Source organism: Anabrus simplex, chromosome 1 (assembly GCF_040414725.1).
Source record: "Anabrus simplex isolate iqAnaSimp1 chromosome 1, ASM4041472v1, whole genome shotgun sequence".
Classification (NCBI taxonomy): Eukaryota; Metazoa; Arthropoda; class Insecta; order Orthoptera; family Tettigoniidae; genus Anabrus; species Anabrus simplex.
In genome coordinates, this window is record NC_090265.1 from 598612538 (window position 1) to 598639880 (window position 27343).

A 27343-nucleotide genomic window follows, 5' to 3' on the forward strand; every position below is an offset into this window, starting at 1 on the left:
AATGCCAGAGTTTCATACCAGTCATGGGCGCCCGCAAGGGGGGGCACTTGCCCCCCCCCCCCCCTGGAATTCTAAAGATGTTGTTGTTCAATTGTTTAATATCATACCAGATTATTTCATAAACTGAAATTACTGACAGTCATCTAGCATATGTTATAACTGGAAGTTTCTGTACACAATTTAATGTTGCTGACGTTATATCGATTTTTATATTCAAGAAAACTGTTAATGTGCCCCCCCCCCCGGAAAAGTTCCTGCGGGCGCCCATGATACCAGTCTTCATTTTGCTTCACAAGCCATAGACCCTAAAGACAACTCTGTTAAGTATTGATTAATGCCCCTGTGATGGTCAATATTCTTAAAATAATTTTTGCCCTTAAAAGGGTTCCTGAATGTCATCAAGTCTTGTGACACTGGCCTGTGCAGGTTCTCATTTTTGTACCATTAATTAATTTAGGAGACTTGCTCAAATAATAGAAATTTTGATATCAATAAACCTGCTCCACATAAACATCTACATCCATAAGAATACTTAAAGAGCTAAATCCAACTAAAGATGATCAACTAATACAGAAATAAATCATCAAGGTCTTTTTTCTCAATGAAGCTAGAATTGTATATCTCAGGAACCTGTAACTACAGGACATGTTTGATCATTAGGTCATGTTAAGTGAATGAAAGAATGAAGAGTTGCAAAACAGATCTCTTTGAGATATATGGAAAAGCTGTGCAGTGAAAGTGCCACATTTTGAGTAGTGCCAGGCTCTTCTCGTTTTGATATTTGTGTTTATACAGAGTTTCTTGATATTATTAGTTGTAATACTTTATTTCTGTTGAAGTTATTTGGATTTTTTGGATTATCTAGGGTTTCTTCAATATCTATCTTTCATGAAAGTGACAGAGGCAAAAAGGTTTCTTTCATCAAACAGGATGGGTTGTCAGTAGACCAATTTATTGTTTGCTATGGCTGATTTTCAAGTATGGTGGAAGAGAGAGAGGGGGGGGGGGGACTGGCCAGCCAACTGAGATCATTACTTACTACTATAGAGATATAGAGAAGAAGATTGAAGATAGTTTTCCATGGCTTCTCATTTTCACACCAGGCAAATGCTATACTTAATTAAGGCCACAGATGCTTCCTTCTCAGTCCTGACTCTCTCCTATCCCATTGTTGCTGTAAGACCTGCTTGAGTCAGTGCAACATAAAACACATAGAAAAATATGGGACTATCAAAATACAAAATTAATCACTCATAACAATATAGTGTAATTCAGAGATATTATCTTTAGATACTGGTTATAAGTTGATAGTAGCTACCATCTAGGGGAAGACATTTTGAGGGCATAAATTATAGGTTTGTTTACAACTTTCATGGTCTCAATATTAGACATAATAGTCTTTTAAGTTTACACAGAATAGATCAGAAGACTAAATTAGAGCATTTTATATTATTATGTAATCAAACACAATCTCCAAATAGAGCTCAGCGTTTTATGCCCTCAACTTCAATATATTCCACTAAATATTCTATTTATTTCGTTTTTGCATTGCCTAAAGCCTTATATTTATGTATGAATATTTTCAAAGTAGCAATCTGAAGTGAATTTATTTTGACTTCCAGATGTATGCACTTTCAAGGAAGGATATCTTCCATGTCTAACACAAGGGTGTTACTCACAAAAGAAGAAATGTGATGGTTTTCAAGACTGTGAGGATGGATCAGATGAAAATGAATGCAAGTATAGAATTATAGTCTTCTTTATCTCAAGAAAGTGTGTAGAGTATTCAGTCATAACTGCATATTTTCAAAACTTCAGCTGCTGAGATATGATAGATAACAATGTACAGTCGTATCAGGTTTATATATAACAGCATGATTCAAGAGGATTTAAGACCATTTATAGAGCACGTTTCTGAGCAAAAGCGATGTCATATTAATCCAAGTCCTGTTTTAATAATCACAGTTACAGTAAGTTAATTTGAAGGCTGTTTACAGTATGTCTTTCTCTTTAGTTTGAGGGATGATGATGATGATGATGATGATGATAATTGTACCAGGGGTACACCTTCCCTGGCTATTTAAACTGTGCGCCTTCTCTATGGCCATCTGTCAGTGAACACGAACCTTCAAAACCTTCTTCTCTGATGGTGAGATGGTTCGCCATCTATTTTCTGGAGATATTTGGTGGACTAAACACAAACTAATTGCCAAAGATATTTTTGAAACAGACTTTCAACGTATTAAGTCGTGTTACGTACATGTAGTACGTGTTGAAGAGATGTTAAGTACAGAACAAAAATGGCCAGCAGTGCCAGACCTGTAGCTCAGATCCTTTCAAACAGAACACAGATGGCCTAGGCCACCATAGCTCAATTGGTAGAGAAACCGACGCGAAATCAGGAGGTTGTGGGTTCAGATCCCACTGGTGTCCGGCTGGCCATTTTTGTTCTGTACTTAACATCTCTTCAAAATGTACTACATGTACGTAACACGACCTAATATGTTGAAAGTCTGTTTCGATTACAATGCGGTCATGAAAATTCAATATTCATTGACATGCCCCACAACGGGCGACTTAAACGCACTCTACAGTGTGCTAGCAGCAGTGCCAGACCTGTAGCTCAGATCCTTTCAAACAGAACAAAGATGGCCTAGGCCATCATAGCTCAATTAGTAGGGCAACCGACGTGAAATCGGGAGGTTGTGGGTTCGGATCCCACTGGTGTCCGGCTGGCCATTTTTGTTCTGTACTTAACATCTCTTCAACACGTACTACATGTACGTAACACGACCTAATACGTTGAAAGTCTGTTTCGATTACAATGCGGTCATGAAAATTCAATATTCAAAGATATTTTTGTTGTCATAGTTGGTAAACTTTTTTTCTTCTGATGATTGTTTTATGTACTTATTGTCAACACTTCCATCTGATTCCTCCTCTAATGTAATCTGCCTATGACATGCCTGTAACTTGTTCTCTAGCCAATCAAACCCAGGAGTGTATATGGAAATTTAGCCTACCAGCGTATTGTATTTTAATTTAATCTGGAACTTTCCCCTATGGAACTATTTAAGGAGAGCACTTTAGGGCCATCTTGTCTGATTTGCTCCGGATATTGAGAGTGTGACTTGACGGAGGTTAGAGAGGGCAGGAGGGAGGGTGTGGCCGGCATAAAGAAGATCCATTGCTATGAGGTAATGGCAGAATTTACCTAAACATGTGATTGTGCCTGCGGGTAGTTCAAAGGGAAGGTTTCAGCAGTTTTCTTAATACCTATCTAATATGTAATCTTTTCTTTTGGGCTAAAACGTAGGACCTTCTGCGTAGTCTTCGGACTCCATTTATATTCCCTACTGGGAAAACATTTAATGTAAGGTAGCATAAGTGATGAACCTCAGATCTCTCCCTTCAACTTTCGAGCTGGGTGACTAAAGTTTTCAACCTCTAAATTTTGGAAATTTCTAGGCTTTTAAAGTTTCTCCCCCTTTAGTCACCCCTTTTTAGTATGGGATTAGCCTCTTCATCATTGGGCCTTAAGCCCACGTAGGTTCTCGTCTCTTCCAGAATTATTACATAAAATCAGCTTCATGGTCCGTATCGCACTTCAATAGATTCACAATTAAGTAATTTATTATTTTCCACCTAGTCGATACAATGATTGCTTAAGGCAATTTAATGGTTAAAAGTGGTACATGTTTCGTATATTATCAACATCTTCAGACACATAACACTGTTTAGATGAAAAATATATAAATTGACAAGGTAATGCTTAAGAGGAAATGTCCTTAAAATTAACATAAGATTGACATAAAAGTGACAACATTAATACTTAATTGTGAATCTTCCAGAATATTCGTTAAGGAGTGCTAGTATTTCACCTTCTTGCCTTTTGTTAGTGGCCTGTTGTGTGTAACCTTTTCTTTTTAATTCTTAAGGCCTTGTAGTATGGGTAATTATGCCCCTGTTTATTCTTTATAGTTCTTAGGGTAACTGTGTCTATGTTTTGGTTCACTTTGGGAACAGTACATAAACTAACTGTGGAACTTTGTAATAGATAAGCCCACCATGGGGCAACCAGTGTATGAACACTTCGAAGTGCGGTCACCGAGTGTAACTGAGATTGTAAACAGCAACTGATTGCTTGATTAGGGCTAGCCTCTATTGTATTTTTGGAGCTGAGACTCCTATAAAATCGTACCTGCTCAGAGCAACTATGCTCTTTCATGAAGGAGCAATTGTGCTCTTTCATATGTAAGTTAACGACTGGGAGTTTTCCCAGTTAGTTTTGTACCTGATTAAGGATTCCTAATTCCAATGCATTGTTGGAGCTGATGAGCTCTTTGTTATGTAAATATGCCCAAGCTATAATTCAACTATTCTTTGAACTTTAAGAAAGGAAAGTAAAATTTCCAAATTTTGTTAAAGTAAATGTTTGCTTTAAGTGATCCCCTGTTCAGCCATTCAACCCAGGCACTTCCTATTCTTCTGTAAGCCATAGAATCACAGTAACAATAATAATAGTAATAGAATTATCTTCTTCTGCCTGGCCTTTTCCCAATTACTTGAAGTCAGCATTATATGTGGGTCAAGTCCAGTATAATCACGTCAACCCTATGCAGAATGTATTGACTGATGCATGTTTCTGTGGTGGTTTCTAGTGTGATTTGTTGTGAAATCCCTGGCCAGGCCAAGAACCGAACCCAGTTTCCTCTAAACCTAGGCAGCTCTACAAACTGGAAGAGTAAACTGGATCTCTTTTGGGTATCCATAGCTGAGTTTTAAATTAATTTTGACAGATAAACACCAAATATATGACAGAGAACTTTTACATGCCAGCATCATACGACATGGAGTGTTGAATGGAGTTTTTTCTGCCCTTCAAAAATCTGACTACATCTGCCAAGTTGAAGCTGGGGGGGGTAAAAAGAGATTAGAAATAAAGAATCAATCTTTCAGAAATAATCCTTCTATTAATTGGCTAGTACACCAAAGTTGGAAATGCATGGAAATCTCCTAATTTATTTGTACAAAAATAATTTTACAATTGGATGTTTCTTTGGTATTTATAAAAACAATTAACATTGTTGATATATCTTCATTTCTGATCATTACACCGATTTAGGTAATCAAATTATACCATAGAAACACCAGCTTCATCACACACATCCGTTTAGGCCTATTACAAACTGATGACCACAACTGGCAATCGCACACACCAAGCAGTTCAAAGAACAAAGCAAACCAAGATAAACCATCGACTCAATTTACCTGAGTTGCCAACACACAACCTTAATGTTGTTTTCTTATAACTACAACAAGATATAGTACATGACATTTTATTTTTATTTTTATGAGAAAATCACAACATTCCAACACTCCCCCCTTTTCTCAAAAATATAAAAAAATCTACACTTCAATCAATTATCCTTTCATTGCAATCCTATAAGCCTACAGAAACTCTTAAGCTTGTTGCGTGATAAATTCTTTGTGAACAAGACTGCAGCATTTTTCTCTGATGCTACATATACAAACTCAATGAACCCCTTTTATACTAGTTCTCTATGTAGATGGTATATGATGTCAATATGTTTTGACCTTTCACTCACATCATTTTTAATCAATTTAATTGCTGCTGCATTGTTAGCAAAAACTTTACAAGGTATATCCATAAACCTTTCCAGCCCTAGCTCTATCTTTCATCCAAGTTACCTCTCGAGATACCTCTGCCATTGCCATGTATTCAACATGCATGGTAGATCTAGCAATGCAACTCTGTTTCTTACTATACCAAGATACTGCTCCCCCTGCCACTGTGGTTATGCACCCACTCACTGATCTTTTTGACTCAGTTTCTCTTCCCCAATCTGCATCACAGAACACTTGTACTAACTCCTCACAATTTTTGAAACACAACTTTAAATCTCTAGTACCACACAGATATCTCATGATATGCTTCATCTCTTTCCAATCTCTAATCTTAGGTTTTGGACAATTTTGGCTAATTTTACTTATCACAAAAGCAATATCAGGTCTAGTATTATTTGATAAATATAGCAAACTTTCTACTGCACTCTGATAGATGGTACAATCAAATTCCTGCTCATCATTCTCAGCTGCTGAATACCTGCTTGGTAAAATAGAGTCTTACTCGTTTACAGTCACTCGGCAAGTAATTTGTCAAAGTATAAACTTTAACTCAACATAACCCCTTCTTTTGTCTGTTCTATTTTTATTGACAGTAAGTTTGTTGCTTTCCCTAAATCTTTAATCTTTAACTCATCTGCCAACCTTATTTTAACCAACTTAACATCCTCTTTGTCACCTATTACAATTATGTCGTCAACATACAAGCCAATAATACAACACTCCTTTACATACACACATGGTTCCTCGACACATTTCTTAAAATCTAGTCTTCTAATTATAGCATCAACACAAGCATTGCAGTCTTTACTCGAATTAGGTAGTCCATAGATGCTTTTCTTCAATTTGTATACATAGTTTTGGACATCTTTTTCTATGAACAATTCTGGTTGTTCCATGCATATAGTGCAACTGATTTCACTATTTAAGTAAGCACTAGTTACATCTAGATATTCTACAGTCCAACCTTTACGTACTGCAATACCTATTAACAGTCTCATTGTTTTCCTCTTTATAACAGGACTAAATCTTTCATCATAACTAAGATTCATCTGTCTCTTAAAACCTTGGGCAACCAACCTGGCCTTATATTTCTGAATGTTACCCTCACTGTCATATTTCAATGAAAACGCCCACTTAGAACTAATTACCTTGATATTTTCTGGTCTTTTTACAATTTCCCAAACATCCTTCTTTCTTATCTCACTGATTTCAACTTTCATGGCTTCCATGCAGTTATTAGACTCTTGGCTTGACATAGCCTCCTCAACTGTTCTACGTTCCACTACACTCCCATGTCTAACTTCCATCACTGCCTTACAATCTGCACAAGTCTTACCTTTCCTCTGTCTTACTGACCTTCTCAGATTATTCCCTGGCTCTTGTATTGCTATAGACTCAACCTCTAGTTGTTCTTCCCCTGTTGTTGACTCAACAGCCAATGTTTCCTCTCTGTCCTCCCCTGTGTTTAATTCAGTCCCTAATATTATGTCTGGAACTTCAGTGCACAATATGTCAAAGTATGTTTTACTACCCTCTGTCTTTGGTACATTTATCTTTTCTATGATATCAATTCCAGGACTTCTCACCTTAAACGGAAATATCTGCTCCTCAAATACCACACTTATCCTCACTATTACTTTTTTCCTTTCAAGACTCCATAATCTATATCCATCTTTAGTACCTGCCTTGTACCCTATCATAACGCATGACTCTGCTCTGGGATCTAACTTCCTGATGTCTGCTCTCACAGCCCATGCCTGACATCCAAATACTTTCAATCTACCAATTTCTTCCTCATCCAACTTCCTATTAAACCACAGTTCATACAGTATCTGAAAATTTATTGCCGAGGATGGCCACCTATTTCTTAAATACACTTCAGTCATTACCGCTTTTCCCCAAAATTATTTTGGTAATCCTGACTGGATCAAGAGACATCTAACAGTATCAAACAGTTCTATTCTGCCTCTCTGCTAATCCATTTTGTTGTGGAGTGTACAGTACAGACCTCCTATGAGTAATACCACATTTTTGCAATTGTAGCAATTGTACTGTTTTCCTCGTCCCACGTCTTCTTTCTTGATATATAGCTTCTGTTGAACAACCATGGCTTGAACTTTATCCTCCTCACGTTTTCCAGTGTCGTAAGCCTTTCCTTCATTTTTCTGAAGTTTCCTTCTGCTTTCCTCAGTGAATAATCTCACCTTTACCATCGAGATTGTCAGTTTCGCCAAATCAGCTTCCAAGGAAGGTATACAACCTGCATATTCCTCTGTAAGATTTCAGATGATCATTCCTGCAACTTGTTGATCTGTGAAATCGTATCCAGCTTTACTCGTTCTCCTCCACAGTTGATTTATTTTTGCGAAGTATTCTTGAACACTCATATCCTTGGGCTTCACAAAATGAGTTAACTGTTTCAAAGTCATAGCACCATTCACTAGCCCTTCGTCATTACACAACTCATCCAGTTTTCCCATGCCTTTTTCGCTGATTCAATATCTGCAATGTCACTTTCAAAATTTTCTCAGACATATTTGAAAATAACTCCTAGTGCAATCACATTGTTTTGCGCTCGTTGTCTTGTTTCTGTCTGAGGCAATTGACAACCTGGCTTATCCTCATACCCTATTACTGATTCCCACACATCTTTCAACAACGGCTCTTGTTTCACCTTCAATGCCCACGAAAAATAGTTCTCCACTGTAAGCTTAGCCACATTCCTATTCAGTGTTTCTTCACTGGTCCATGAGGTCGCCATTTTTCCCGTCAATAATGTCACAACTTGCTTCGTCCATTAATTCTCATTACTCCATTTCAACTTATATTGTCCAGAATTTACTGCAGCGTTTTGGCGCTCTGGAGATCTGGGCCCATAACTTGTTGATATATCTTCATTTCTGCTCATTACACTGGTTTAGGTAATCAAATTATACCATAGAAACACCAGCTTCATCACACATATCCCTTTAGGCTTATTACGAGCTGCTGACCACAACTGGCCATCACATACACCAATCAGTTCAAAGAACAAAGCAAACCAAGATAAATCACTCGACTCAATTTAACTGAGTTGCCCACACACAACCTTAATGTTGTTTTCTTATAACTACTACAAGATATACTACATGACATTTTATTTTTATGAGAAAATCACAACATTCCAACAAATATGAAACCTACCACTCTCATCGACTTAATTTTTTTCATTTCTTTCTAACTTCTTTCACATCTCAAATGGAAGGGCATAGTAGTTTATAAACAAACTTCACATTACTGTCTGTCAATATTGAGAATACAACTAGGTTTCATACAACATTTTTGCTTAATACATTTTCAGAAATTTCTCAGTGTATGAGTGAGTACAATGTAGATAGAGGTTTTAAAGTACTTGTCAAACTGTATTCTTGGACAAGAGAAATATTACAAGTAATAAATCTCATTGTAGACCATATTGGACATCAGATTATGAAACTTAAAATAAGAATAATAGTTAACACCACCTTTCCAATACTTATCTTTCTTTATATTTAGGATATAAACATTACAACAGGCATTGTGAGATGGGACATGTTCCGCTTAACTATCGTAAGCATCATCAGCCGAAATAAATCTTAGCCTAAAGTTAGGTCAGGGCCCCGAACCTAGTGTCCTTAAAATATATGGCACCCTAAGAAACAACATTTACATTTAGAAAATCAAAAAGGCTTAAAACTAGTGTGAAAAAACATATAATGTTACAACATGGCTAAGAGAAAAACATATAATTATTTTGAAACAGAGGTTAAAAACAGAAAGTACAATATAGAGCTGGTAGTGAAATAATTAAAATCATTAGGATATCATTGCTACCAGTCAGTCAATCAGAATGTTCAAACATAAAACAAGAGTGAAAATATATAAGAGTGTTCATCATGGCTAAGTGAAAAAAACACGTAATCGTGTTGTCAGAGGTTAAAAACATAAGGTACAACACAGAGCTGGCAGTGTAATAATCAAACACATTGCTACCAGTCAGTTAATAAGACTGTTCATACATAACAAAAAATGATGATTATATTCTTTTGAATGAAGAAATAATTAAAATCTTGCTCTTGTTTAGGTACGTGAGTTGGGCAAGAGAAATCACACTGTTGCAGACATGGACTTTGAACTCCCAGGAAAATGAAGACACCTGTTATTCGGCTTTAACCATTGTTATGGATGAATTGGATATTGGCCTTTCCTTATAAGCGGCTTCAGGCGTGATCAATCCTGTTTGAAGTGTTACTACTCCATGTCTGCAACAATATGTGATTTCTCTCGCCCGACTCACGTATCTATACAAGAGCAAGATTTAATTATTTCTTCATTCAAAAGAATATAATCATCATATTTTGTTATGTATGAACATTCTTATTAACTGACTGGTAGCAATGGGTTTGATTATTACACTGCCAGCTCTGTGTAGTACCTTATGTTTTCAACCTCTGGCAACATGATTACGTGTTGTTGTTTTTTTTCACTTAGCCATGATGAACACTCATATATTTTCACTCTTGTTTTGTGTTTGAACATTCTGATTGACTGACTGGTAGCAATGATATACTAATGATTTTAATTGTTTTACTACCAGCTCCGTATTGTACTTTCTGTTTTTAACCTCTGTTTCAACATGATTGTATGTTTTTCTCTTAGCCATGTTGTAACATTCTATGTTTTTTTCACACTAGTTTTAAGCCTTTTTTATTTTCTAAATGTAAATGTTGATTCTTAGGGAGCCATATATTTTAAGGATTCTAGGTTCGGGGTCCTGACCTAACTTTAGGGTAAGATTTATTTCAGATGATGATGCTTACGACAGTTAAGCGAAACGTCCCATCTCACAATGCCTGTTGTAATGTTTATATCTTAAATATAAGGAAAGATAAGTATTGGAAAGGTGGTGTTAACTATTATTATTATTTTAAGTTTTAAGAGAAATATACTGTAGGTAAATCCTTTGAAATGCTACTTTATTATTTTGCTGAGTTTGTTTCCTAGCAAAGTGATGATAATGGTGGTGGTAGTTGTTGTTGTTGTTGTTGTTGTTTTAAAGAGCCTGATATTACTATTAAGAATGTCCTGATAATATTGATAGATGTTACACACAACTGAGCAAGTTTGAATACAGATTGCTTTAGTGAACTGCAGGAAGTTTTAGTAATGATTGCTGTTGTAATGGGTAAAGCAATGGTAATGAAGTTATCAATCCTGCAGTGGGAGACAGGCAGCTCACCACTATCATTCTAATTTGGCTATTAATTGGGAAGCAATTGATACACAAGAGGTACTTGCACATTTCAGAAGGGTTGGGATCAGTCTAGAATATCTTCTCTTACAAGAGGTGATGGTATGACTAGTCCAAAGAGTTCCTTGGGCCATTGTCTCAGCCATTTACAGAATTATAGCAACATCTATATCATCATCCCTTACTACTGTAAAGCAATGCTAAGGAGCAGGACTTCATTCCCACATCCTTGAAGATGCTTACCTTGGTAACATCCTATTGTTAGTGGGTGGCTTTGGAGTGAGGTCATACCTGGGGGACATGGATAGCCTCTGAATTTTAATGAACTATCTTAAATGTCTTCACACATTTTTATATCTCAAAGGGCCACTTAGGCCTTAGAACTATAAAGGAGAGCAATTTAAAATCCCTGTTTCAATGTCAAACACTAGCACTAGTGCACTGCTAAGGAATACCAGCTGCTTTCTTCTTCTGTTTTTATGTTTGTTTGAGGATAACAGCCTCAAATACTTTTGTCAAGAGTGTATTTCTGTGCATAATTTTGAAATGGTCATATGTGAGAGGAGATGTTTTGTTAACTTGATAAAGTCTGAGCTGTTCCATTTCTGTAAATTTGTCTTCAGTGTCATGCAAATATTTTTATGAAATAGAATCGGTTGGTGAAGAAAGGAACTAAGTCACTTTTTCTAAGTTTTCAGGAGAAACAAAAACTGATTTGTGAATAAAATACTGTGCTCATTTTTTTTACCCTCTGATATGTGGACTATCAAGATAATTATGCACTTAAGAGATCTGAAATATTTAATGAGGGATTAGAGAAATATATATATTTTTTCAAAATAACATAATACCATTCTCCTGTCACTGATGGATTTTTACACCCAATATAATAATAGAAAATAATTAAAAAATGCAAATGAACAACAGTGAACTATATAGCCTATGCAGTATGTTGCAGGAAGTTCATCTTGTCCTCTCAAATAACTGTTAGGTGATAGAGAAAAACAAGCTTTAGATTTGAAATCAGCATATGCAAATTAACTAAAATTGCATATTTTCATTTCTGAGAGCAAAAATATATGTTTTTCACAAGTAAGTTTTGTAAACCCTCCTCATAGAAGTCTGCCGCCTGCAATGATGGCCATGTCTGAAGTACCATTTTTCACTTTCTCATTGGTGTGGAAATGCTTGCTGGTGAGGAACCTTTTCAGGTGAAGGAAGAAATGGTAGTCGCTAGGTGCAAGGTCAGGGCTATAGATGGAGATGTGCTGATTGAATTGCTGCAAGCCAAACAATTCAATGTGAGCTTGCATTTAAGATGCAGAGCGAGGCCTTGCTTTGTCATGAAGCAACAACACTCTGTCAGACAGAAGGTTGCAGCATTTATTCTGGATTGCATGGTGAAGTTTTATCAAGTTCACATGAATGCAGCTGCATTGATTGTTGTTCCTGGCAACATGAAGTCTACTAGCAGAACAGCACATCTGTCCCAAAACACAGTTGCAACAATCTTCTGAGTTTTGAAAGTCAGCTTGAATTTCCCTTTTGTCAGAGATGATATGTATTGCCACTCCATTGATTGCTACTTGGATTCAGTTCTTTTTAATTTCATATGGCTATTTCTAGCCGAGTGCAGCCCTTGTAAGGCAGACCCTCCGTTGAGGGTGGGCGGCATCTGCCGTGTGTAGGTAACTGTGTGTTATTGTGGAGGAGGATAGTGTTATGTGTGGTGTGTAGTTGCAGGGATGTTGGGGACAGCACAAACACCCAGCCCCCGGGCCACTGGAATTAACCAATGAAGGTTAAAATCCCCAACCCGGCCGGGAATCGAACCCGGGACCCTCTGAACTGAAGGCCAGTACGCTGACCATTCAGCCACCGAGTGGTAACCTGGGATACCCATGTCTCATCCTCCATGACAATGTGGTCCAGTAACGCATCACCTTTCTTGTGGTACCAGGTCCAAAAATGTCAAAGCATTGGCACATCTCCTCGGTCACCATCTTTGGAACCCAGTGATTGCACAACTTTTGGTAGTCCAACTTTTCTGACACAGTTTTGTAGAGAACATACCGTGAAATATGTGGAAGGTGAACTGACAGAGAGGAAATTGTGAACCATCTGTTTGTAAAAAGGGTGATGTTAATTAACAACACACACACAATATCATCACCAATCATAGATGGCCGACCAGAGCGAGCATAGGCATGAACATTCTCCCGACTTTTCTTGAATAACCTTACCCACTTTTTCTATCACTCGGTGTTGTGGCCATACACTTCATAGATCTGGCAATGAATCTCTACCTGTGGCACATTCCTTGCCATCAAGAACCAGACAAATGACTGTACAATTGATGAATTTCATCTTATTGCAATATCTGTGTTGACGAAATATCCACTAGTCATGTGAAAAGGTCCACCTATTGAACACTTTTTATATAACACATTTAATTATGCATTTTGTTTACAGACTACATGTTTTGTCTCGTATAGGAGACATGTTCATTTCCTTGAAAAACTTAAATTCAAAAATATAACAATCACGTTAGAACAGTTAAAATCATTACTTGCAGATATAGTTTTTAAAATTATTAAAGTCTTTAGTCTTGCAATTGCTGAAGTTAATAGTATCCATGAGCACCAGTCTTGTACTCTATGTGAAATATACACACTTAAAAACAAAACTATTTTTGTAGATATAATCTAAAGTTGAATGAAGTCCAGCCGCAGTTAAAACATCCAATGGACACAATGTATGCAGTTTGCATAGAGAACTGTCACATCTCTTTAGGAGGAAATTAGTTATTGTTTAGTTAAAATAATTATAATGGTGATTTAAAATCCAAGAAATTGTCTATAATGTTGGTATGTTCCATTAAAGTTTAGATGTTAATGGCAAACTCTTCTCTGATGACAACTTACGTTATTCGTAAGGAACATGTTGGAATTTGCCGATTGTTCCAGTATATAGAGTTTCCCTGCTGTTTCTTCTCAAAAGGTGATGTGTGTGTTCTATCGTATGTCACTCGTGATATGAATAACATAAATTATCATCTGAGAGGAGTTTCCTATCAAAATTTTAACTTAACTTTAATGGAACATATCAACATTCTAGGCAATTTTCTGGATTTTAAATCACCATTATGTTTTCATTAAGCACTAATTTATTTCCCTCTAAGGACATGACAGATCTCTATGCAAACTACAGTACATACATTGTGTCTATTGGATATTTTGACAACTGCTGGACTTCATTCGACTTTAGATTATATCTACCAAACAGGTTTTGTTTTTAAGTGTTTGAAATTCACATACAGTAGATTAGAAGATTGGTGCTCATAGATACTATTAACTCCAACAACTGCAAGACTAAAGACTTTAATAATTTTAAAAACCATATCTGCAAATAATGATTTTAAGTGTTCTTTCTGTGATTTTAAGTTAAGTTTTTCAAGGCCCTGAAGATGTCTCCGATCAGAAATAAAACATGCACTTTATAAAAATAATAATGCATAAGCAATTAAATGTGTGATATAAAACGTTTTGAACAGGTGGACCTTTTCACTTGACAATTGGATAACTGACTGTATCTTGCCCACCGCAGGCCACTTGATCATCTTAATGAGTTCCAATGCACACTGTGAAGCAATAACACAGTAGTAGCTGTCATATTTCCAAATCTATTGTAGGTACATTATTGTAACAAGTGGTACTTTGTATCAACAATGACAAAAATTCAAGAAATATTATGCTCATCAGAGTCATGGTTTAGTTAGGATAATGTGCCCTGTGTTAAAGGGTGTGGAGAACCCGTCTTTAAATAAAATATAGCCTTTGTATTACTGTAAGATGTGAAATGAAAAAGTTGTAAGGGTCAAAGTGTTAAGAATTTAGAATTTCATTCATTCTACAATTAACAAGTCATATTCCTCTGATAACATAATCAATTACTTACTTCCTAAATACCACTGAAGTGATTTCATTATATTGGGATAGCGGTATTAGAATGCATTACTTATTTTCTTTTATGATGTACCTTGTAAAATATGTCAAATGGGATGTTAATTCTTTCCAATTCCCAACAGGCTCTTCAGAAAATGACGGTGAACTTCAATATAGACTGTCAAGGACAAGCAGATCTTCGGTATGTATAAAGATAAACCTACATTTTTATAATACACAATACATAATTGGGAATGGAATTGGACATCCTCTGAACTAAGGCCTTGATGCTGATCATTCAGCCAAGAAGCCCTACCCTTCCATATACTACTACTACTACTTTTTTCTTTTAATGCCATTTGTCGACCTATCGAGATCTTTTGCCCCTACTTGCACCATATGATATGAACCTGCGTGTAATTGGAATTGCGAAAGTGTAGTGTTGAAGGTGAGGAAAGGAACGTTAAGGACGACACAAACACCCAGTTCCCAGGGCAGGGATATTAATCATTTACAATTAAAAACCCCTGACCCGCCGGGAATCAAACCCGGGGCCGCCGGGTGACAGGTGGACGCATTGCCCCCTACACCATGGGGCCGGACACTACTGCTGCTGCTGCTGCTACTACTACTACTACTACTACTACTACTACTACTACTACTACAAAGACATCTCCACTTACAGCAGTTTTCAGCTCCTTTTAAAGTATTCTGAAGAGGCAAGTCAGTGATCTTCTTTGCTTGATCTAACCATCTACTTGCTGTGATTTATATATTAAATATAGTGAAGGTAACTACATAAGTTCTAACAACAAAGCTTCAAGCCACAACTCGTAGTTACTTCATGCTACCATCTTAACAGTATGCTAACCGCTACTGCTTGCAACTGGCTGGCAATTCTCCTGCTATAGCGTTAGTAGCAACAATACCAGTTACCACACACTGCTTACTGGAGGGCGTTGGAACAACGTCAGCTGCCACATGATATCTACCTGCACACCTTGTACCTAGTGAGAGACCTTGGAACTGCTTGAAGAAAATCTTCAAAAAATAGAAAATTATGTAGGAAAATCAGCATTCCTACAGAAACAACTATTTTTCTTAGGACCTTCTTAATTGCACGCTGTAAATGAAGGGTTGCTCATTTAAACCTGATGAGCTGTTTTCTCATGATTTCCATTCTTGAAAAATGGCTTGCAAATTATAAATAAATTATTGAAATTATAAGACGTGATGGCTCACCACCAACATTAATGTCCCGTAGTTTGGCCAGATGATTGGTGATCTAAGGTAAGGTAGCAACTTTGAATCAGCCTCACAATGATTATGCAGGTCAGGTCTCAGATGTCAAGTCCTTTAAACAGTAATATCAGTTGGAATATAACAATCTCATGTCAAGATATTACTAGCACATGAAAAATCTCTGTTCTGAGGATAAAAAGAGAGCATGTTAGCATCTGCATACAATATTTACACTTATTAGGAATTTGGAAACTGAGTGATCATCTTCTTCCCATTACATGAATCATCATGTTTTCCAAAGGAAAGCAGCAAGATTTGTTTAGGGTAATTTCCAGCAAAAGAGTAGAGTTACAAAAATGTTGTAAAGCTTGGGCCAGAGAGACTTGGGAGTAAGCAGTATGTTCTGAATAGTCAGCAGATGAATAAGCTTTAATGGAGTTTTTAAAGGTAGGAAAGATCATTATATGAAAATAAAGTAGGATTTCAAGAAGACATGCTAGGGAAAATATTTGTTTATATAGAAAGAGGAATTAGGGACTAGAATAATTTACTAAGGAAGATGTTTGATAAATTTCCAACTTCTTTGAAGTCATTAAAAAAAAAAAGACTAGGTAAACAATTGATAGTGAATCTGCCACTTGGGCAACAGTCCTAAATTCATATCAGTGATGATTGACTGAACTGAACTTCCCTGAGGTTAACAGCTTGCTTCCTGAAGGTGCAACTTACCCTGTGGAGTTTAGGGATTCAAGGCCTTTTCCTGCTCTCACACAGCTTTGGCTGACCTGCCTTCTTTGGCAAGAGTTCTTCTCTTGCAAATCACATTCCCTTCACAAAGGATGACAAAGGATATTTTCAGGGCTAGGAAAAATGTGATTGAACTAAGCAGTAATAGCAAAATTCTGACTCAGTAAGCGAGATATTTTTATATATTTCATACAATGGGAATTGGGTCCTTGAATTTATGGCATGCTAAACAAGAAAACATCTTAATGAGGAGGTTTCACTGTAATTTTTTTTATATAGATGACAAGCTTCCTTGCTTCCTTCATGCTTGTCATACTCTTCACCAACATCTTCTTTTATAACCTGATGATGATATTGTTTTAAAAAGAAGTTAGGAAATATTTCTTTGTTCTTGACTGTAACAAAGAAAGAAAGCCTACAGACACAAAGTTAATAACTGTTACTCGTAAGACCACTTCAACATATCTCATGAGTAATAATTACTTTCCTACATCATTTGGTTGTTGTATTTTTCAGTGGATTTATCTTTCTGTAGGAGTTCTATGACACAGCTGGTGAAGACTGGGGATGGACAGAAATGAATGGAGAGTATGGAGGGGAAGAGTTCTTCCGTTTGGACACACCCTCTGTGAGTGATATCTGGTATTTCACTGGATTTAGTGTCAGCAGAGTTCTGGGATTTGCCACTATTGATAAACCAGTTCCAGTAAGTACTTGAATGAACTGAAACCCTTCTATTATATTACTGTAATATGATGTGCAATAAAAACATGCAATAAAATGTCTGCCTTATAAAACTACAACCATTCTGACAAGATAAACCTCATTATGAAACAGAAGCTTCAGTTGGTTAGATGAATGAACTACCATAGAAATAAAACTATGTTGGTTCCTTTTATAAGCAAATAAATTATCTTACAGTTTTTCATGACTTTAAATCTTGTATTGTTCAGCCATAGGCATATAGACTTACGTAGAATCCAAACTATATGGACACATTTCAAGCCATGATTGTCTTTCTAGAAGCACACACTACCCATGGTACCAGAGAGAGAAATACATCGATAAATTGGCACTGAGTCTATCCATTTCTTGATTTCTTCACATAGTATCTCCAAGAATTAACACAGGAAAGTTTACAGTAATTTGAAAATTGCAAAAATTCTGGAATTCTTTGTTGTTGAACTGATATTAAAGTATCCATTTCTCGCAACTTTTACTTATTAGAACGCACAGCTAGATCATTAAAATATATATATATATATATAATATATAAATAGAGAGTAGGATTATATTTGTATCTCCTTATTACTTAGCCATTAGGACTGATGATGATGATTATTATTATTATTATTATTACTAGTATTCTTTGTTGTTTGGGCCTACTGAGGACCACAGGGCTCGTATGTTCTCATCACTTGGACCTTCTGCTTTCTCCTCTTCCAGTATTCCAGTATTCCTTCATTTTTTGGCTGTGAGCCATTTTTTTTCCCTTCGTCCACATAGGTCTGCTGCTTCCTGTATTCTTCCTACTCGTAAATGACAATGGAAAATTTCCTCTCTTGATGGCTTGCCGAAACTGTGGGCAGTCATGTATGGATTTATGCGGGATCCCCAGTTGTTCCAGATCCGACTTGACCAAAGAGATCCACTTGTTCCTGGATGCCTTCCCTCTACCTACCACAGCGAAGATCCTGTTGGTAAGTCTGCAGGGGTTCATGTGGTTTAGGTGTCAATAGAAGACCAGGCGCCTTTTTCTTATACAAGTAACGATGTCTTTCTGATGTCTGTATAGCTCATTGTTGTGCCAAATTCTGTAGGTGCCTCCCACTTCTCTACGGATCCCAGTATTCTCCTCAGGATTTTCTTTTCTTTGAGTTCTAGTTTCCTGAGATGGCCTTTCCTGGTTATCACGAGACACTCAGAGGCGTAGAGAACAGATGGTTATGGTACTTTGATGCATAGATGCTTCTGCAGAAGTTATGGGCCCTCTCAAACTTGGTGCACCTGGTGTCTATGGCTAGGTTCTCACTCTGGTTTGCAGAGATCCACTCTCCTAGGTACTTGACTGCTGGCACCTTTCTGATGGTGGTGTCTTCTAGTTATATTATGGAAGGGGCTTCCTTGATATTGGTCATGAATTCAGTCTTCCTGATGTTAATCTTCAAGCCAGCCCTAGCCGCCACCACCTGCAGAGCCTTCATTTTGTAGCCTCCTCTATACTGTTAGTTAGTATGGTGAGGTCGTCGGCAAAGGCTAGGAATATGACATTAAGGTTATCCTTCTTGTACCCTAGCTTTAGTCCTCCTGGTGGTAATATTGCCATTCATTCCATTATGATCTTTTCTGGGATGCAGTTGAAGATAATGCAAGAGAGCCCATCCCCCTCCTTGACTCCTGTCCTAATGGAGAAGCTCTCAGATAGTTCACCTCTGAACTTGACCTTACAAGTAGTGTCCTTCAAGGTGGCCTGGACTAATTTTAAGGTCTTCTCATTAAGGCCAAGTTCCTGCAGGGTGAAGAAAAGGGTCTCTCTGTCCACCAAGTCATATGCTTCCTGGAAATCTACTAAGACAACTACCCAGGGATGTCCTCTTCGATTCTTATAGGTGTAGATGGTCTTGAGATTTTGTATCTGCTCTGGGCAAGATCTATTAACCTGGAAGCCACCCTGATATTCACCTAATTGAGAGTCTAGTTGGCTGGTGACTCTAGACAATAGGGCTGCAGGAGGAATCTTTTACGTGACCTGTAATAAGGAGATACCTCTGTAATTATTGAGGTCTGTCTTGCTTCTGCTCTTGTGGAGTGGGTGTATCACAGCTGACGTCCATCCTTCTGGTAAGGTCTCTGTTGTCCATATATCTTTTAAGATTTGGTGGATGCTCTGCAGGGACTGTTCGTCTGCATATTTCCACATCTCTGCCACTATACCATCCTCACCTGAGGCCCTGTTATTCTTTAGGTTCTTGATTATATCTATTTCTTTCCGGTTGGATGGTTGAGAATCAGGATTCCTGGTTGAAGGCTCATGGAAGATTAGTCTTTCACTAGGTTCTTCTGTGTTGAGGAGCTTCTGGAAATAATCTATAAGAATATTGGTGCAGTCCCTGTTGTTCAGTTGAATCTTCCTGTCCTGCCCACAAAGAAGTAAGGTAGGGGCAGTATACTGGGTCGTCTGTTTCTTGAGTCCCTTATACATGTCTCTAGAGTTGTTTCTCTGGGAATCCCTTCTTGTTGCAGCAGGGTTCGTAGGTAATTCCTCTTGGCTCTGTGTACGGTGTTTGCTGTTGCATGATGAAGGCTTCATGGTTGGCTTCATTCTTGTGCTGGTTCCACCTGATCCAGGCTCTATGACTTTCCTCTATGGCCTGGTCGCACTCCGTTGTCCACCAAGAGTGCTTGCCTTTGTTGGACGTAGTGGGGGATAGTTTCGGGGGCGGCATCCAGAAGAGCTTTCTGTAGGGCTGGTCGACCTTCTTTCTGTGTATTCTTTCTGAGTGTGTCCTGAAAGGCATAGTTTTCATTACATAGTCGCAGTGTTGAACCTGGGTATTCTAGAGCTCCTTGGGGGTTTTGCTGTTCATCTCAAGGGTTGAAATTTAGCCTTGACAAGTGAAAGGTAATGATCAGAGTTTATGTTTGCTCCGCAAAATACCTCGACATTTAGTATCTCTCTATTAAATTGTTTGTCTATAGCCACATGATCAATCTGAAATTCGCCTAGCATATGGTTTGGGCTCTTCCAGGTCTTGGACTTCCTAGGGAGGCATTTGAAGGCTGTTGATTTTAAGACCAAATTGTACTTATCAGAGAGTTCTATCAGACGCTCTCCATTCCTGTTTGTTCTCTTGTGCGCTGGGTAAAGGCCTACTATCCTTCAATATTTTCGTTCCTCGCCAACTTGTGCATTAATGGTATGGTGGAAGGATGAGATGAAATCATGTCTAGTATTTCTTCTAGCCCTAGAAGTGTTCAACTATTTCCAGGTCTTTCCGGTTGGTGTCATTTGTGGGCGTATGGAAGGTCACTATTGTGTATGCTCTGGTACGAGATCAGAATGACAGTGAGGAAGTTCTTCCATTAGGTGAAGCGAAATCTAAAATGTTTATTATTATTGTCATATATGTGGGCTTATAGTTTAAATAATGGAAACAGAGCAAACAAGTGATGAATAAAATCAAAATAGAAAGCTAGGAATGAGGACGGGAACGTACACCACAGATAGAAACATAATTGCAGGTCGGGGTGGAAATAGGGAGATCATTAGGAAGGAGGGAAAAACACAAAACACAGAAAGACAAACTCCACACCCATAAGATCATCAGGAGGGGCTGAGAAGAAATGGTTTAAGAGAAGTGAAGGGGAGAGAAACCTGTCTTATGTGAAAATGGCAGTATATGAAGATGAGGAAATACTTACACTTTTGTGTTTTGATGTTTGTCCTTTTCTCTCATTTCTGGTGATTGCACTTTCTACTCTGACCTGGCATTGTGTTTTATCCTTTTATGTAAATCTAGTATTCTGTATATACACTGACTGACAGAGCAAATGCAACACCAAGAAGGAGTGGTCAGAACTTTATGCCAATTGCAGGGTAGACTGACGTCACTGAGGTATGCTCATGATGTGAAATGCGCCGCTGTGCTGCGCACGTAGCGAACGATAAATGGGACATGGCATTGGCGAATGGCCCACTTCGTACCGTGATTTCTCAGCCGACAGTCATTGTAGAACGTGTTGTCGTGTGCCACAGGACACGTGTATAGCTAAGAATGCCAGGCCGCCGTCAACGGAGGCATTTCCAGCAGACAGACGACTTTACGAGGGGTATGGTGATCGGGCTGAGAAGGGCAGGTTGGTCGCTTCGTCAAATCGCAGCCGATACCCATAGGGATGTGTCCACGGTGCAGCGCCTGTGGCGAAGATGGTTGGCGCAGGGACATGTGGCACGTGCGAGGGGTCCAGGCGCAGCCCGAGTGACGTCAGCACGCGAGGATCGGCGCATCCGCCGCCAAGCGGTGGCAGCCCCGCATGCCACGTCAACCGCCATTCTTCAGCATGTGCAAGACACCCTGGCTGTTCCAATATCGACCAGAACAATTACAATTTCCCGTCGATTGGTTGAAGGAGGCCTGCACTCCCGGCGTCCGCTCAGAAGACTACCATTGACTCCACAGCATAGACGTGCACACCTGGCATGGTGCCGGGCTACAGCGACTTGGATGAGGGAATGGCGGAACGTCGTGTTCTCCAATGAGTCACGCTTCTGTTCTGTCAGTGATAGTCACCGCAGACGAGTGTGGCGTCGGCGTGGAGAAAGGTCAAATCCGGCAGTAACTGTGGAGCGCCCTACTGCTAGACAACGCGGCATCATGGTTTGGGGCGCTATTGCGTATGATTCCACGTCACCTCTAGTGCGTATTCAAGGCACGTTAAATGCCCACCGCTACGTGCAGCATGTGCTGCAGCCGGTGGCACTCCCGTACCTTCAGGGGCTGCCCAATGCTCTGTTTCAGCAGGATAATGCCCGCCCACACACTGCTCGCATCTCCCAACAGGCTCTACGAGGTGTACAGATGCTTCCGTGGCCAGCGTACTCTCCGGATCTCTCACCAATCGAACACGTGTGGGATCTCATTGGACGCCGTTTGCAAACTCTGCCCCAGCCTCGTACGGACGACCACCTGTGGCAAATGGTTGACAGAGAATGGAGAACCATCCCTCAGGACACCATCCGCACTCTTATTGACTCTGTACCTCGACGTGTTTCTGCGTGCATCGCCGCTCGCGGTGGTCCTACATCCTACTGAGTCGATGCGGTGCGCATTGTGTAACCTGCATATCGGTTTGAAATAAACATCAATTATTCGTCCGTGCCGTCTCTGTTTTTTCCCCAACTTTCATCCCTTTCGAACCACTCCTTCTTGGTGTTGCATTTGCTCTGTCAGTCAGTGTATATTCCTAGATTATTATTAACCATATCAAGTATCTGTAATTGTCTTTTTATCATTCTGTTCTCACACTATTTTCACTTCTCTCCAGACTTCCATTTACTCTTGCTATTGTCTTCAGTCCTTGTCAAAACTATTTCTCTTCATCTAGTTTCTTCTTCTCACTTCAGAGTTTCTTCCCTTATAAGAATTCCTTTCTTTTTTTTCTTGGTAAACTAATAATGTTGAATAGAATTACATAAAATTAGCTGAACAAAATTAACAAAGCACTTCTGAAATGGTAATGAACATGAATATTCCAGTTCTCTAGTACAAGGCCTTTCATGATGCACATGGAAGGGCCATCATCTTGCCGCAGAGGGGAGCAAGTTGGACTTCGACTGCTGCTCATCAACAATGAGCCTTACGAGATGTTGGTTGTACTCATGCTTCATGCTTCTCCAGACTATATGTTTGTCCATGTTGAGGAAAATGGTGTGGTCAGCACTTATAATGCTAGACTTTCTGGAGGGGAGCATCATCATATAATCTATGTAAGTAATGTTAAAATGTGTAATGTGCTTAAGCATTGCATCATTATAGTGAGACCCAATTATTTATTATGTTCAGCCCCCCAGTTTGATTAACATTGCCAAGAATTTAGTGACCTTCAGTTTTCTCCAAAATATTCAGAGACTGTGTATACTTTATATCCAGCCCAAACCCTCTTTCTTTACGGGGTCAGGTATGAAGTGAGATGAATCTTCGAGCGAGTTTTTACAACCAGATGCCCTTCCTGGCACCATCCTTCTCAGACGAGTTAATGAGATGAAACTAATGACATGATATATGATAGTAGGAAGGGCAAGGGTGAAACTCTGTGCCGGCACATAGCCTACTCCCGTCGAATAACACCAAGGGGTCTGCTCAAGGCTTAACAGTTCCAACTGACAGATGAATCACCAACAGCATCATATGCCCCCACTCCATATGAACACTGTAGAGAAATTTGGAATTGAATTCAGGCTTTTGGCATGCAATCTAGTGATTAGAAATTGTATACCACCACCTTTCCTACCCTGCTGGCCAACATTCTGATGGTGAACTTTCTTTTGACCAATGGGACTCGAACCGGCTAACCATGGTGTCAGATCATACAGACTTGACACCTTAACAATCATGGCCACCAGGTGGGAGTCCAGAATATTCAAGGACTATAGGATTGATATTAGGGGTGGATAAAAATTTACCTCTAATTTGTCACTTAGATCCTCTAAAGCTCTTAGATCCTAATGGACCTCAGTCCACAAATACTGACATACAGGTGATTCCAGAGAACGGAAAATTTTGGAATTTTGGAAGAGAATATATACAAACATTTATTTATGGCAGTTAATAGTACAGAGTTGCTTTTGTTAAACTTCATACTAATTACTTCTTTGTTGAAGATGGCATCAGATGACCACCTTCTTTGCGCAGACATTTCTGTAGTCTCTTGGGGAAATTGTGCAGTACTCAAGGTAACATTTCAACAGGAATACTGTTTCCTCACGTATTCTTGCTTTACTTCTTTCATCAAGGCAGGTCAAATATGGTAAACCTCGCTCTTAAGGTGACCCCACAAGAAGAAATTGCGTGCCATAATGTCTTGAGGGCCATCACCATTCTATGAAATGACACAGTTGCCAAACAATTGTCATACAATTGCCACAGATATTTTGTACTGTGTGTGAGCCATTGCTCCACGTTATCAATCTGTTATGGAAAATTGGGCAGTAACTATGTACACAATATCAACTAGGGTTTGTTCTACAGGCCTTCTCATTTGTTTCACTTCATATTTTTCTTTCCAATTAGATTTTAGCATAGATGTTCTCTTCCTAATGTCTGAGATGGTTTATGTTATGATTCTGTACTCTAAACAAATATTAGTCGTGGACACATGCTTTTCAAGTTTTAATATCATTTCCTCTGTGGATCAGTGGTAGAGTGTTAGCCTCCAGACTCCAAGACAGTGGGTTCAAACCTGGCAGAGGTAGTCAGATTTTTGAAGGACAGAAAAAAAGTCCAATTAACATTCCATGTCATACAATGTCAGCCTGTAAAAAATCTCTGCTGACACATTTGGTGTCTACCCAACAAAATTAATTAAAACTCAAGTCATAGATGCCCAAGAAAGATTTGGTTTAGTGTGCCATCTAGTAGGTCTAGAATAAAATGAACATTGAAAATGACTAGTAAGCAGTCAGATGGCATCAAATCAAAATGTTTGCACACAGTAGCTGAGGCCATACGATTAATAATAATAATAATAATAATAATAATAATAATAATAATAATAATAATAATAATAATAATAATAATAATAATAATAATAATCTTAGGGATTAGGTCAAATATTTATTATTATTATTATTATTATTATTATTATTATTATTATTATTATTATTATTATTATTATTATTGCTAATTTTTCATGAATGGAAAGATACTTGTGTTTTCTTTTCTGTCCAAAACTGGTCTTACTCAATGATATAATGGTAGCATATTAAAATTCAGTAGAATACAGTATTGTACCATAAAGAATGAGATGCATTTGATACAACAGCTTAATAGAAACTGACCACCATGTGTATCCACAACAATGGGCAAATAATCTAAACCATGATGGAGCTACGTGACAAATGCCATTAATGACTTCCAGCCACTTTTAAAACCTTGCATTCTGCATTTTCAGATATTATTTTAGGGTTCAGATTAAGCAACTAGGGTCTGGATTAATGAGGTTTTTCTGCATGTATCTCTCCAGCCAACCATTTCCAGATAATTCACAGAATAGTTAATTACAGGATACATTACAATTGTCCATTACATATTTCTTACCATCAAATATTTGTTAGGAAGATATTAGTTCCAAGTTCTTGTATCTTCCCATTAAGAATATAGAACAATGATCTTCTTTCTAATAGCTGTATCCAGAAAGTCAGCAGCAGGTAGATGTACCAATTGCTCCTACAATCGAACAAGGAGACATCACAGTGAATGTGACTGCAGCAACTCAAGTTAGTCAGATCCAGAGAAGTCATGATGTTAAAGTGATGGTAAGTATTCTTTACCTAATATCATTGTTTCAATGGTAGAGATCAAGACTGCACAAGAAAAAATGAATACAATGAAAAATAACCAGTTTGGTAAATACGTAGGTTGAATTTTAGCAGTAGCACCTATTTATTTTCTAGATGCAAAGCATACATACAAGATTCTAGGTTTTACGGGCCTTGATGTAACTACCAGTGTTGTGTACAACATTTTCCCAGTGACACGGAAGCATTTGGATACCGTCAGAACTGCCTAATATCTGGATATTGTGGAGAGAGTGATCGACTGCCTGCAAGACATCTTCAACTGTTTGGAAGTGAATCTCATGCAGAGGTTCCTTCATCTTAGGGATTAAGTCAAGTCACAGGGACTTAAATCCAGAGAGTATGGGGGGTGGCAGAGCACTTCCCAGCCCCAGCAATTGAACACATCAGACACTGCTCCTGCTACATGCGCCCTTGCATCGTTATGCAGAATGATGGGTGGGTTTAGGGGCAAAAGATCCACATGGGCCGATGCCCCGAAAAAACAGCTTTAACATTTTTTTTATGGGTTATGAATAAAGTGTCATTGTTTTCTTCTCAGCGCTGCTCGTAGATTGTTTTGCCGAAACAAATGGTAGTACTCTGCATTAACAGTCTGCCTTGAGGGAACTATGTGCTTTACGATATCACCATCCCAATTAAATTGAAACAAGAAATAAAGTGGTTCAACCTATTCAATACAAGTAAATAAGAAATGTAGTGATACATTGGTACCGGTTTCGACCACCAATCTTGGTCATCATCAGCCGATTAAAAATACAAAAACAATGCATAGGAAAACAAAAAATTATTTTAAAATCATGCAGTGCTAATCCCTATTGTCTTATATTGCTTCTTGAACTGCTTTTGTGAAAGACTTATCCTTTAATTTTTTGTTTTCCTATGCATTGTTTTTGTATTTTTAATCGGTTGATGATGACCCAGATTGGTGGTCGAAACCGGTACCGCTTTTAACCAAATAAGAATGTAACACTACATTTCTTATTTACTTATATTGAATAGGTTGAACCACTTTATTTTTTGTTTCAATTTAATTGTGATACAGTTCAATAAGGAACATTATGAAATTTTTATCTTTAAATAAACACTATCCGAATCGTAGGCAAGAATCACCATAACTTTTGCGTAGGTGGGGGTCTGATTAACTGCTGTTGTTCGCAGTGTCTCTTGCAGTCCTTGATGACATAGTTGGAGGGAAGTGAGAAGTGGTAAAATAAGTTAGAAATGCTGTGAAAGCCATTACAGTAGGAAAAAGAGTGTTACAGCTTGAGACTCAGAATATAATTAATATAAAACAAGCAAACAGATTTTCAACACCTAAAAATTAAAGACAATGATTGTTTTTTGATTTCTTATGACTGTCAAAAGAACCTTGTTCTTCCAAAACTTAGTGACCAATCTGCGTACTGTAGTGGG

The 27343-nt window shown here is 38.2% G+C and overlaps 1 protein-coding gene across 2 annotated transcripts in view; it reads left to right on the forward strand.

Annotated features, from left to right (window-relative positions):
* Positions 1–27343, forward strand: part of LOC136857180 (CD109 antigen) — a 271611-nt gene that overhangs the window by 206216 nt on the left and 38052 nt on the right. For both annotated transcript variants that reach the window (XM_067135625.2, XM_067135626.2), the window contains exons 13-17: positions 1623–1736; positions 15006–15064; positions 17387–17557; positions 23108–23338; positions 25754–25885. In XM_067135625.2, the coding sequence (XP_066991726.2) occupies positions 1623–1736; positions 15006–15064; positions 17387–17557; positions 23108–23338; positions 25754–25885 (707 nt within the window). The remainder of the gene's footprint in view (positions 1–1622; positions 1737–15005; positions 15065–17386; positions 17558–23107; positions 23339–25753; positions 25886–27343) is intronic.